General features: G+C 42.2%; 1 protein-coding gene and 1 pseudogene across 1 annotated transcript in view; one reads left to right on the top strand and one right to left on the bottom strand.

The window, feature by feature from the left end:
• Positions 1-13,502, bottom strand: part of LOC140228369 (spectrin beta chain-like) — an 81,966-nt gene that overhangs the window by 2,008 nt on the left and 66,456 nt on the right. The window contains exons 60-71 of the mRNA XM_072308623.1: positions 12,651-12,851; positions 11,515-11,745; positions 10,763-10,945; positions 8,178-8,369; positions 7,703-7,858; positions 6,924-7,141; positions 5,927-6,116; positions 4,912-5,088; positions 3,580-3,684; positions 2,582-2,773; positions 1,406-2,036; positions 924-1,010 (exon numbers count right to left, since the gene is read on the bottom strand). Coding sequence (XP_072164724.1) covers positions 924-1,010; positions 1,406-2,036; positions 2,582-2,773; positions 3,580-3,684; positions 4,912-5,088; positions 5,927-6,116; positions 6,924-7,141; positions 7,703-7,858; positions 8,178-8,369; positions 10,763-10,945; positions 11,515-11,745; positions 12,651-12,851 — 2,563 coding nt within the window. The remainder of the gene's footprint in view (positions 1-923; positions 1,011-1,405; positions 2,037-2,581; positions 2,774-3,579; positions 3,685-4,911; positions 5,089-5,926; positions 6,117-6,923; positions 7,142-7,702; positions 7,859-8,177; positions 8,370-10,762; positions 10,946-11,514; positions 11,746-12,650; positions 12,852-13,502) is intronic.
• On the top strand, positions 8,837-9,942 carry LOC140232424 (uncharacterized; annotated as a pseudogene).

The raw sequence follows: 13,502 nt of genomic DNA, 5'->3' as shown, positions 1-13,502 counted from the left end.
AAACAAGCACTCTTCAGTTTTTGCCATGCAGCACAAAGAATAAGAGAAAGATATCATGGGCAGGACTATACAGAGTTGTGGATGTTGATATATCCACTAAAATCTTCTGCTGACAGCTCATCTAGAAGCTGATATACTATGACTTGACTTGCAATATGATAATGGGACATCAGTATGCAAATGATGCATGGGTTTGAGTGTGTCAGTAGGAATTGTATGCATAAGGCAACTATGGAATGCGTAACCCAAAAAGCGAAGCCGAGTGGGTTTAGGCTAAATTCCATAGTTACAGCATGCACACAATTCCTTCTAATGCAAAATGAGACATGTGCATCATTTGTTTTTTATAGAAAGGTGACAAATTTTGCCTGAAATCCATTGTTGTATCATATTTCCAACAATTTGCAAGTCTCTCTTTTTGCCTTGCCATAGATGAAACCAAGCATCAATAATTATACTGATGCATGGTAGTGATGCATGGATAGCCATCTCTTGGCAAGTGCGCGAACCCAGTCTACGCAGGTACATGTACAGTAAGCCATGTCTTGCTAAGAGAGCGAATGCTTGGTAAGTGCGCGAACTCTTTGTTACAAGTAGGCGTAAAAACATGTTTACTGCATCTATTGCCAGTGATCAAGCGTACTGCCAGTAAGAATTGATACATGCTCTCGACCTATGAGATTGCAGATTCTATTTACCTGTTCTGTAATATCATTTAACTTACTTGCCAACATAATGTTGACAGTAGTTGGTCTAATGAAGATTTACTTTTGCTTTTGTTTTTTTCCTCAAGCAGGGAAAATGACAAACTTATAGTATTTCTCTCTTGATTTTTTTTTCCTTGAAGAAAAGATTAATTCCATTACCTGGCAAATCAATATCATCATCATCAAAATCCACATCCTCCTCCTCATCATCATCACCAAAGCTATCATCACCGTCCTGAAAAGCCAGATCATCATCGTCCAGTGGGTATTCATCATCCAGTGGACAGTCGTCAAGGAGTTCATCTGTGTGCAAAAGTGAAAAAAACCCAACTCTTCATTGCCTACATCTCATATTTCAACTCAACACTATATGCACCATTCATGAGATTTTCTTTCAATATACTGTTAACAAAACTTCAGATATTTCTCTACTTCACCAAACGACTGAGAAATCGTTTTTCTGAGCTTCAAGGGAAAAAAATACTTCTTGTATGCAACTTTATACAGTTTGGCCATCTACATAAATAAATTGACACTCTTTAAAGAATACATAGTTGCTCTATGGAGGATACATAGTTGCAATTTATTAGAGTTATTGAGAACAGACAAATTATTCATCTTGCAACTACAGATGGAAATAAGCAAACTACAACATTTTCTATTTTGGGAAGAGGGTGGATATTTGTTGATAATCTCACCATCCTCCTCCTCCTCCTTCTTCTCAACTTCCTTCTCAGCTATCCTCTGCTCGGCAACCTTGTCACTATGTGTCATCTTCCTCTCCTGGCTGTCATCATCCTTTGCCATGACAACGGTTTGCATTGAGTTGTCTTCTTTCCCCTCTTCTTCCTCCTCCTCCTCAAACATGGTGACACTGATGCTTGGGATGATGGGAGTGGTCCCAGGTAGTTTGGGCGTGGCCTCGTCTTCATCATCTCGACTTCCATTTCTCAGTGCGGTATGCACGCTCGCCGGGTGTCTTCCTGACAATTCGTCGCTGGCTCCGCCCACTGGTTTGTGATCACTTCTGGAGGGCAGAGAAGTTCTGTTCACCGAGGGAGATGAAATCTGTCGCCGCTCATCAACAGAAACAGATGCAGAGGTCTTGGTCCCATTCATTGATATCGGAGACATGTTTGGAGTCCTGTGTGTAGTTGCAGCTGTTGGTGTGGCTTTGCTAATAGCTGCTTGAGCAGCAGACGTTACATTCTCATCAACCTTTTGATTCTCTTCACCTTCCACACTTCCTGCTCTGTCTGTATCTATACTAACTGATGCCGGGGAAGACATCTCCTCCAGCATGTCACCAAGATCTGGATTCTGCAGCATCTGAAATGAGGAATTTAAGAAAAAGGTGTAAACCATCTTCCAACTGAGTACATAAGGCCATAAATACTTGCCCCCCAAAAGGAAAATATACTGCACCGAGGGCAGACATGACTTCACAATTTGACAAAGGTAAGCTCCACATGACTATCAAAAGGAAACTATGCGGTAGCACCTCTTTTTGCAGGGATGCCAGTAAGAATAAAATATGGGACCTGAAAATCGTCTACAAGAAGCCGATTTATATAGGAAATGGCCTGAATTCACCAGGTTTTTGTCAGAAAACTGGTATCCTTGTTTTTGAAACTTTATCCCTGAAATGGGGATTGATATAAAAGAGAGTCTGATTTAAGTAAACTGCACTGTTTTGTGCACACATATCAGAAAGTAACAATATCTTAGAATGAAAGAAAGCTGCAACATACCATGGTAATTTACTACATAAATTCAAAGCCAAACATAACCACGTCATCCACATCATTATATTTTGCTCTCACAAGAGGAAACTTGTCTAATATTACTGTTTCTTAAAGGGAAACCCATCTGACCTCTTTCTGGACCTCCATCATGTGACGTTTCTCCTCCATCAACTCAGCATCCTCCTCGTCTTCTTCCTCGATGGTGAACTGACTGGCGAGGAGGCCCCGCCCAACGCCCGGCGCCCCCATCTGCTCCACCTTGTCAAATTCCCGCAGGACGTCGTCCAGGGTGGTGTGGTTGCCATTAGACAGGGTCTCGCACTGAGATGAAATGGGGAGGGGGAGAGGAAGGGGAGGGACATAAACAAGTAAAGATACACACGGGGCTTCAGTGCTGTAGACCATTACAGAGTTATCCTTGAAAGTACTTTGTTATAATCGCTCAGTGGACATATGATGCAAAAAGACTGGTATGGCACAAGTGAAATGTTTTTATGAATAACACTCACTTTATGGCATATAACTATGCATTATGGAGCATAGCAATGATATACAAGTGTACAGTACTCCCTTTCCATTTATGGAAAATATATATACATATTTTTTTATGAGAGTTGCTGAACTTAAAAAAAACAAACAAACAAACAAAGAAATACCCTCATTTAATGCACTTTACACGATTTTCAGATTTCTTTTAAGCTGACCACTTACATATTACAAATTCAATTCATCATTTCATCAGGACATTAGACTTACAGTGGACATGAACTCAGTGTATAACACTTTCTGCTGTGAATCTGAGATATACAAGCCTACAGAGTATTACAAACATGCCTAATGAATTGGAATCTTTTACACACTACAGCATTCAGATGGCAAGTGTTACTACATCCGAAGCTTGAATGTGCCTGTAAAATGTATACCTAATCATAGCCATTCATAAAAACAGAAAAAGTGAGAAGTATTGGATGTCACAGTGACAACGGTGATAACATGCATCCCCCACTGAGGAGCTTCATAAACACAAGTTTGGAGCAGAGTGAAATATAGACTGAGCACAACAAATACACTATATCCACATATGAATATGATCAGGTTGAGGCAACAATCTAGGTTTTCGCACTGACCTTCGTGAGCCTAGTGAGGGCAGCAAACCTCTCCTCCTGGGCCTCGATCATCTTCTCAAAGTCCTCCTGCTTCTTCAGCAGCTCCTCGATGTCGCAGGAGTCGTCCTGGGAGAGCAAACGGAGGAGAGAACTCATCAGGATGACAGCCTCATCCATCTTGACACAGATTTACTCTGCAGCGTGCAGAGGCGGGACAGAAACCTAACCACAACACATTTTAGCTCCTGCTCAGCACTCAGCTGCGTACTACCTGGAGGTTCTCCAGCTCTCTCTCTCTCTCTTACCTCACTGGCATCGTGAGAATTGTTTCGCTTGAACAAGCGAGAGAAGAATTTCTCTCTTTCTGTCGCCCCCTCAAGAGTGAGACTTATATAGATTAGCAATGGCTTGGATAACAACAGGCTGACTTTACAATGGTCTTTCCTGTCTCCCTGATGGGTGTGCTATTCATGAAGGCGTTACATCTTTCTTTTCTCATGCCACTGCACTAATCCACCCTCAGTTCAGGATCTTGACTACTTGATGAACCTTAACAACTACACAGGATCACTTTGAGGGCTTGACTGTTAGCATTTTTTGTGATAAAGCTATTTTTGGCTTTCTCTGCTCCACTAATACACTGGAGGGAAACTGCAGTACCAATTGAGAGCACTGTTGGTGGTATTTAAATAGTTTGACACGTTACGGATTTAGCCGACTCTTTTGTTGCCGTACAAGTCTTTGTCACTTAGTGAATAGTTTACCTCCAATACACAAAAGTAAAGCATCCCTCCGAATGAAAACGATATCACGACAAAAGTAAACCAATGCTTATATAAACATGACAAACAAACTCAAAAGCAGAGTACAGGAATTCACTAAAAGTGTAAATGTCATGAAAGTCCTACAAACTCACTCGCACTAGGTGTTGGCTATGTGACCTCAATGTTAGTTCAACCAGACACATTCCTTTCTTTGTTACAGGTCATCTTGTTATGGTAATGACAGAGCTTGGTAAACACTTGGGTCAACAAGACTCAGGGACTATACAGGCTTCTGTCCACTGCAATCTGAGGGATCTGAATGGGTGTACTCAAGCGTGTAATCCATGTGTTGACATCCTGTAGTGGATGACTGGCACATATACACAGGAAGAGAAGGGGGAATTCTCTGAAGGGACATTTTAGTGCTGACTTGGTCTTAAACTACTGAAATTTAAGTGCTCACACTTAGAGGTAACATTTATGTTATTTGAGGCTTTCTTTGGTTTCTTGTTGTTTTTGTTTATTCATTATTCCTAATACATGTGATTTTGTGAATGGCATCATGTGACCTTTCACCCCGGCATCTCACCAGGAAGGACTGGTCCTTCAGGATGGCATCCCGGTTGCTAAGCCACGACTCGGCAGCATCCAGGTCTCGCTGGAGGAGGAGAGCGTCCAGCTTGGCCTCCAGGCTGGTCTGCTTCTCCTCCGATCGGCTCAGCAGGTCATTCCAGGCCTGGTCCAGCTGGTCCACTTTGGTCTGGACCTGAGAGACAGACAGACAGATAGACAAACAGACAGAGGAAATGACATCATACGCAATAAAGACTAAAATGTTCCGGTGAGTACATGCAGAATTGTTACCTTAGTCGATTCACAAGGTGGTAGAAAAAGTGAGTTAGCATATAGGATTTGTGTGTGTGTGTGTGTGTATGTGTGTGTGTGTGTGTGTGTGCGCGCGCACATGTGTGTGTGTATTTGTCTGTGTACACATCTTTGATTGTGTTGCTAAAATCCATTTTGCTTTGCATGTACTATCAGTTTGAAAGCATCTACATTTTTTTTTGCATTTTCATGAGTCACTTTCTTGGCAGTGTCACTTATTATCACAAATCAAAGAATCCTGCTTTAGACACACATACCTAAAATATCAAATACTCTCCACACTCCTTGGGTTGTTTCAATTCCTGGGCCATTTTGACAGGCCCAAAATATAACATGTAGGATGTGGTTGCACTGACATTTTTAAGATATATATTCACACGGTAATATTCATACGTCGTATAATCTTCTTGATGACCAAGACTGTCACATTTGAAATAAAATGATTTGTTTTATCTAACTTTTTTTCCTAACTGTGACTGTGATATTACTTCAGTGTCAAAAGAAAAAGGATGATCAATGTATATCCTTGTTTTTCTCATAACAACAACACAGGACTTTAATAGCAACAGAAGTACATTGTATGCATGCCATGTGACTGTCACAGAACATCTTCAAGTGAAATTTCACGGAAAATTGATTAAGTTTCTATGACATTACTACGTCCTTTGAACACGCTCCTCAAATATATTGCATGCAAAGGTTCATGAAGGCCCTCTCACCTCGCTTGCCAAAAAGTGATCCTCCTCGATCAGCTTCTTGCCCGCATCAATGAAGTTGCTAACAGTAATGGCATGGAGGGAAATCTCTAGCTGGTGCTCTGAGTTCTTGTTCACCAGGGCCTCCGCACTGGTCACATCATGGGGCTTCTCCTCAGTCGACAGCAGAGCATTCATCTCGTTGATCCATGTGCTGAATGGGGGCACGAATTTAGAGGGACATTTTATCAGGGTTGCCTTTTTAGAGGTGTAATATATCACTTCATATCCCAATAATTAAGGGTGTCTTTTTAGAGGTGTAATGTAGCACTTCATGTCCCCACAAGAGTTATGTTTTCTCTCAGAGATTATACTTTCCTGAAGTGTGCAGTGCTGAGGGAATACTACCTTGAGGGGAAAACATAACTCCCTAGGGACTTTCAAATGTTATGGTACAACGATACACAAGGCAATGTTTGTAATTTTACATGATCTACATGAATACATCATAAAGTTTCATTCTAGCCCAGTTAGCAACTAAGTCAATTTCTGGAATTATACTAACTGATGTGACGTCACTGATTGCAATATAACAATTTTGGTCACTGTTGCATTAGTCATGTAATCGCAATATACGACTTCTTTAAAAGAAAATTGCAACAAGACCACTTACCAACCAATATCTACATAGATGATTAAAAAAACAAAAAACAAAACAAAACAAAACAAACTGTGTGACCCTGGGGTAGGCAATATACATGGTGTCTCTTATAGACGGACAGTCAGATGTACACTCCATTCACTTAATGATGGATTGGATGCTGATATATGACTTTACAGATGCACTACTATAGTGTGATATAGTGCCTGAACCAAATACCATGGGATATTATTACATGGACTGTACAAGGTGTATGTCATAGGACATAAAATGACTGATGATGCCATTTCAAGGTCAGTTTTTGTCTCTCATTCACTATCAATGAAAAGCAAAATGCAACCCAACAACCATCGGTCCTACCTGAGCTCCCTGAACTCGTCAAAGTAGAGCTGCAGCTGCTCAGCCTGGCTCAGTCTGTCCTTCCTGACGGCCGCCTGCTCCAGCAGCACGTTCCAGGCAGTCACCATGGAGTCGTTCTCGTCGCTGATGTGCTGGTAGGCATCTGGGTACCGCTCCACCAGCTCAGCTGCCATGGCCGACATGGAGTTCACCTTCTCTTCCACAGCGACCAGATCCCTCTACAGACAGAGAGCGGGAGGGGAACAAAAACAAGCATTTATGATTAGATATACCATGCACTGAGAAGTTCCAGATGAAATCATGGATTCTGAGGCAACTGGAACAGCACCGTTTTCTGAGGGGCACATCCCCAACGAAAATAGTAACAGTCACTCTTTGATCTTTTTCATATTATATGAGACAAGCACATAGCTTAGCAAGCAATATTTTCTACTATCCAAACTAGCAAACTGCAAGAAAGGAAAGAAGGGGACAGGGCATGAAACACTTTAGGTGTACATCAAACATGAAGGTAAGGAAATATAAGGTATACTGTGCCTATACGCCTAATAGGCATTTATCTGTGAGCATTTGTGGTTTGCAATCTTGATTTGCTATTTGCTTCAGCTTCCACAGAGTAAGAAAAATAGGATAGGAGCAGAGGGAAAAAAATGTACACCGTACATTGCACGGGGTGACTCTGGAAGATTGCAGAAATAGAGATAGATACTGCGAGATGGTAAGAGAAGAGGGAATGGAATGAAATGGTGAAGGAATCGACCCCCTGAATGACGTCATACCTCAAAACCTGTGTGTCTCCTGGCCAACGCCTGGACGCTGGGCAGATCGTGGCCATAATCCTCACTGGTCACTGCCTGCTTCTTCTCTTGGATCCATGCAAGGGTCTCGGCTATGTCGCGATCAAACGCATGCACAACACGCACATCAGAAAGGGCCTGTAGTTTTTAGGATGGACCATATTTAGTCGCATAGATAAATGAAAAATCAATTCCATACAACTGCTTGCAACATGGTTAAAAGCTAGGCTGTCAATCTGTTTCCAGCAGTTATTTTTCCGTAATGATATGATGCAGAATTTTTACACCCATGCATACCTTTATGTGACCACTAAAATGTCATCGTCACTCCAAAGTGTGCGGGTAATGGAACTGTCATCTGGTGCAAATTAATCAAAAGCTAAAATTTGTTACTACAACCAGGCATGATTAATAACATCAACAGAGACAAACTCTTGGTTAGGAAACATCGTCTCACCTGAGCTCTGGCATTAGTGGCCTCCTTGAGCTCATCCCACCTGACCTCAAGCTCCTGACACTTGGTTGCTATGCAACCGTCTCCATCGATGCCACTCTTGACAAGGGATTCCCCCTTGGCCCCGACAGCTTGGATGCGCCCTTCGTTCGCCAAAATGTCGCGGGTGAAACTGTTGAATCTCGTCTGAAGAATCTGCTCATGGGGAAGTCACATCACAGCATAAAGATAAGCATAATACAGCATAATTTCATCATTACGTGGTTAGATACTATTATATCACAGCATTACAAAGTATGCATATGGGCATTAATAATGTTTATATAACACCTAAAAAGAATGTAGCAATATGATTGGTCGATTGCCCATCACGTGACATTCAGTTAAAAGTTCGATGACAGGCTGTTGCTGCCAGCCATGCAATTTTGTTTGAGCAGAAATGGATAGTGCATACACTGTGGTCACCAATTTCCATTGACTCCCATGTTGACCTCAACTCCAAGTTTTTGTTCCATCATACGGCTCTGACATCACGCGCATACTTCAACGTCATGCAGTGTTTTGACTCTAGTAGCTAGCGCGTAGCAGATATATCTATAGAAAGAAATCGAACGTACGTGTAGTGGGTACATTGTACGTACAGATGATCAGTACGTGTATTTATGCAGCACAGCAGCACACAGATCTCATTTAACTTATTAATCAACGTGTGTAAGCAGACGACGTACATTCACCTCGGTTTTCTTTGCGGGGTATACAGAATCGTGGCAGGACAAAGTTTTGTTTTGTTAACAGACCAATAATTTGAAGACTTCCTCTCTGACTTCAATGCCCATAATACTAGGAGAAACATCAAGTTTGCCATGACTCGGTTAGAGTCTTTTGCAAGATGTGCGTCAACCTCTCTAGCTGAAATTGAAAGACTGCCCACGTCAGAACTGGAATGGTTTCTCTCCCAATTTTATGCTGGTCTACTTGTACGTAAGGATGAAGGCGGGAGTCTATACACCAAGAAATCAATGCATTTGTTGAAGTATGGGATGCATCGTCATTTTGAACTCGGAAAGCGAGAAGACGTAACAGACCAAGTGAAATTTCCGGAAAGTAACAGTGTCTTCAGAGCCATGATGGTCAAGCTTAAGAAGGAAGGGAAGGGGTTTGTTAACCACAAAGCAGCAGTGACTGACAGTGACATGGTGAAGATTTTCAAGTCGAATGCTGTCAACACAGAGACACCACTTAGTCTCCAAAACAAGGTGTTTCTATATGTCATGACATATTTGGACAGAGAGGCCGTGAAAATTTTTGTGACATGAAAGTTCACGACTATATCCTACACACTGACAAAGACGGGTATTGTTACTTTGAACATCGCGATGCGCTTACAAAGTCCCATTGTGAAAATGAAGACAAAGAATTTGGTGGTCGTATGTATGAAATACCTGAATCTTCGAGACGCCCAGTTACTTCATTGCTCAAGTACCTATCTTCCTTGAACCCCAAAACAACCACCTTTTGGCAGCGACCCAAGTCTTCAACTCCATCTGAAAGACCTTGGTATGACAATGTCCCATTGGGGATGAATACTTTGGGAAATAAAATGAAGAAGATCTGCGAGACTGCTGGATGAGCCAACCACTACAAAAATCACAGTTTAAGAGCAACGATAGTAACAACCCTAGATCGTGCATGTTTTCGCACGGGGTACAAATCTAAATCGTCTCTAAAAAGCTATGCCAGAACCAGTGATGAGAAAAAGAGAAAATGAGTGGCAATATCTCAAAGAAACTACAAGGGACAAAGTTCAGCACCTCGACATCGGGACCTGAAGATGGACTAGAGTCTCTGGGTCTAATCGTTCGGTCTAACAACACAAACATCAGATCCAGATCTACATCTCTCGTCCCCAATTGTCCAGAGTCTTCAACAGCACTTGAAGATGGACACTTTCCAGATGGAGAGCTAGAGCTAGATAAAACTTCTAATGGCACACTAATTCCCAAGAGCAATTAATTCTACAAGCGTCTAGCCTAAACATTCAAAACACGTCCTCTTCTACAAGCTCGTAAAACTTCTGTCAACTTCTACAACAGATAGGCTGGATACTTTGTCTCACATCGAGCTAGGGCAATGATTTAGTGCTTCAGGACATTTTGGAAAGGTGGTATACCAGGTTTTGTATAACAGTTGACGCCACGGGAACCTGGTATGCCAGGTTCCCGTAAGGAATGGGTTAACTCTTATCTTAAAGCAACTCTCAACGCTTCACAATGTGCTTAAATGGCAGGTGAATGCAGTGGTGGCTATCAATGAACTATTGAATTACTGGCTCTCCTGCAGTTCCATATGAGTCTGCGGCCGCTATACGCAGGTTATTATCTCCAATGGGAAACAATATTTGTGGCTGCTGGCTGCGTTACACAGGTGCCCACTATGCCCACCGCCTTTAACATGGCTTTTCTCTCAAGGGGATTTATCAGTGGCCGCGTACAGCAGGTGGCTGTTGTAGTCCGGTGGCCGCTGAGGCAGGTTTGACTGCATCTCAAAGCATGTTAGCACTAATAGACAATTATTAGGCAACAACTCACCTCAACATGTTCCAGGTCCTTGCCGAGGTCTTCAGACAGTGCCAGGACTTCCTTCTCCTGGATCCAGTCCATCATCTCGCCGATCTCTCGCAGGAACTCAAACCGTTTCAGGTGGTCTGTCAGGGCGTGTTTCCTGGAAGCCAAAAGCTCCAAGAGCTCCTGGTACTTACTCTCAACTTCAGCCTGAAGTAAAGAGGGATGGAAAGAAACAATAGATAATGGCTTACTCACTGGCTTTTGCAGGTACCATTGCTTGCTAGAGTTGACACTGATAACAATGAAGATAAAACAATGATTACAAGGGTATTGCTATCAAACTGCTAGTTGTGCTGCTCATCTTACTGATACTATGTATTACTGCATTACTACTACAACTACAACTGTGATTGCAACAGCGTTTACAACTGCTGCTACATTTACTGCTACTACTACTACCTTTACGACTTCAACTTCTACTTTTGATGATAATAATGTTGATGACCATAATACTCTACAATTTTCAATCATAATCAATCATTCATCTCCTTCTCCTACTACTACTGCTATTACCACTTCTACTTCTACTATCACTTTTGCGGAGAAAACACAAGAAACAAACTAAAGTATATGAAGGTATAATTTCATGAATATTGCATTCTACATCAATAGACAAAAAAGTGACACAAATGTAGACCACTACCCCTTTCGTCAAATGATGGTCTTCCACAATAGCTTCTGCTTCCCCATCAGATGTCCAAGCACCCCTCTCTTACCCTTCTCACTGGAATGTTCTTGGCCTCCTGGTTCCCCGAGTCTGCCAGGTTGCTGGCCGAGGTGGCTAGAGCCTGGATTGTGGCCACGTAGCTCTCCAGGTCAAGCTCCAGCCCGTCCAGCTTTTTCAGCAGCGACACCACTGAGTCCTCGTTCCTCCCAAAGTCGGTGCTGGTCAGCAGGGGGCGCTTGTCGTCCATCCACGACTCGGCCTCCGACAGCTCAGAAAAGAACTAGGCGAATAAGTGCAGAAAGACGGATATGACCTTGCATCAAGGAGTCACTCACAATTTTATGTTCAGCATGTAGGATGTCGACTACACATGCATATCGTTGTCTGAGAATTAGAAGGGCTTTATCACAACTTTGGGGGCATTGAGTTATTTTATACAGTTCAATCTCCATAACATTATGGTGTCAATTTTGAATTATTTTCATTTTCAGTAAAATGTTGACAATTAAAACCACAAGGGAGCTATTTTACTCTATATCTACAGACAATGCATTTAAACCTACCCACTTTTGATTAAATACACTTTTTATTCTCTGAAGATCAATTGTTTTGTTTTTATTTACACTAAAATCTTAGAACGCGATAGCACCCGTCTGATTCTCAGCTGACGACATTGTGTCTTATTGTGGCAATGGCTGCAAACATAGAGGACAGTCACTCAGAGCATTGAAATTGAACATCTTACTGTATATGCCATAACAATTTTCTACAGGGAATATCACAGGTAAATAGTGTGAGTTTTGTTGGAGTTTTAATTCTGAGGTTTGAAATTTCTAAAATTTGTCTCCCTCTAACAAATGAAATTTGTAGGATCACAACTGCTGATCAGTAACATTACATTCCTCTCCCTCTAACAAATTTTATTTGTTAGAGGGAGACAAAATGAAGACAATTCAAACCTCAATTGTCACCCCTCTACTTAACATTCTCTTGCAGTTTTAATTGTGTTTGAAATCACTTCCTTGGTTTTTCCCTGATTCTTCACTGCTTGGAGGTGTCCGGATAATAGAGAAGTCCAGATAAGAGAGGACCAGATAATCAAAGTCGGACTGAATATATCATATACATGGGTTGCATTTTTCTTTGAGAGAGAGAGAGAGAGAGAGAGAGCAGATGGGGAAATACCTTCTGGATCTCCAGTGCAGCTAAGAGCTTCTCCTTCCTCTCAGCAGCAGCTGCCTTCAGCTGACTCCACCTGGTGTTCAGTTTGGCCTCCTGCTCCCTGATGTCCTGCCCTGCATAGTGGTCAGCGTCCAGGAGCTGGTGGGCCACGTTGGAGGCTGCGGCTATCAGGGGCTCGCGGGCAGTGACCTCCGTCTCTAGCAGCTGGAAGACACAGTCAGGTGATGTTGCTTGTCAATCTCTACATCACATCATCACGGTAGTATTTATATAATGCAACCCCTACAAAAATTCCAGCCTTCTGTTTCGTTGAATGCTCATCACATGCCATGCGGTAAAAAGTACCACTGCATGCTGTCACTGTTGAGTGTGCAAATTTTGTTGCCCTATTTTGAACATTGCACTCTGACGACACCCACTTACATTTACTCCAATGATAGGCTCATAATCAATGCACCACTGCAATCCTCTAACATCACATTGTGAATACTTTTGTCATGTACATTCAGTCAGTTACAAGCAAAATTTTGTTTTACGTAGCTGCTAAGTAAGCTGTGAATGCCTGTAAGTAAGCAAACAATCACAAGGCCGAGGCCTGTAAGTCCCCTCCAAAGAAATGGGCAATGTGGGTAAAGTGCCTTGCCTAGGGGCACAACCACCACAGCCTAGGGGACTCAGACCATACACTTCGGATTGACAATCCATTGTCTCAATATTTACTGAGCCACAAGAGCTTCATATCACAGTGAAGGTCATGAACAAGCCCAACACTGAGCATGTGCATCTTCTCCCATTTGGGAAGATGTGCATACAGGCTTAAAGGGATGGTACAGTATTGGTGGAGATGAGAATTGG

This window comes from Diadema setosum, chromosome 1 (assembly GCF_964275005.1).
Source record: "Diadema setosum chromosome 1, eeDiaSeto1, whole genome shotgun sequence".
Taxonomy (NCBI): Eukaryota; Metazoa; Echinodermata; class Echinoidea; order Diadematoida; family Diadematidae; genus Diadema; species Diadema setosum.
Note: the sequence above shows the minus strand (reverse complement) of the source record. Positions and strands in the feature narration are given on the sequence as shown.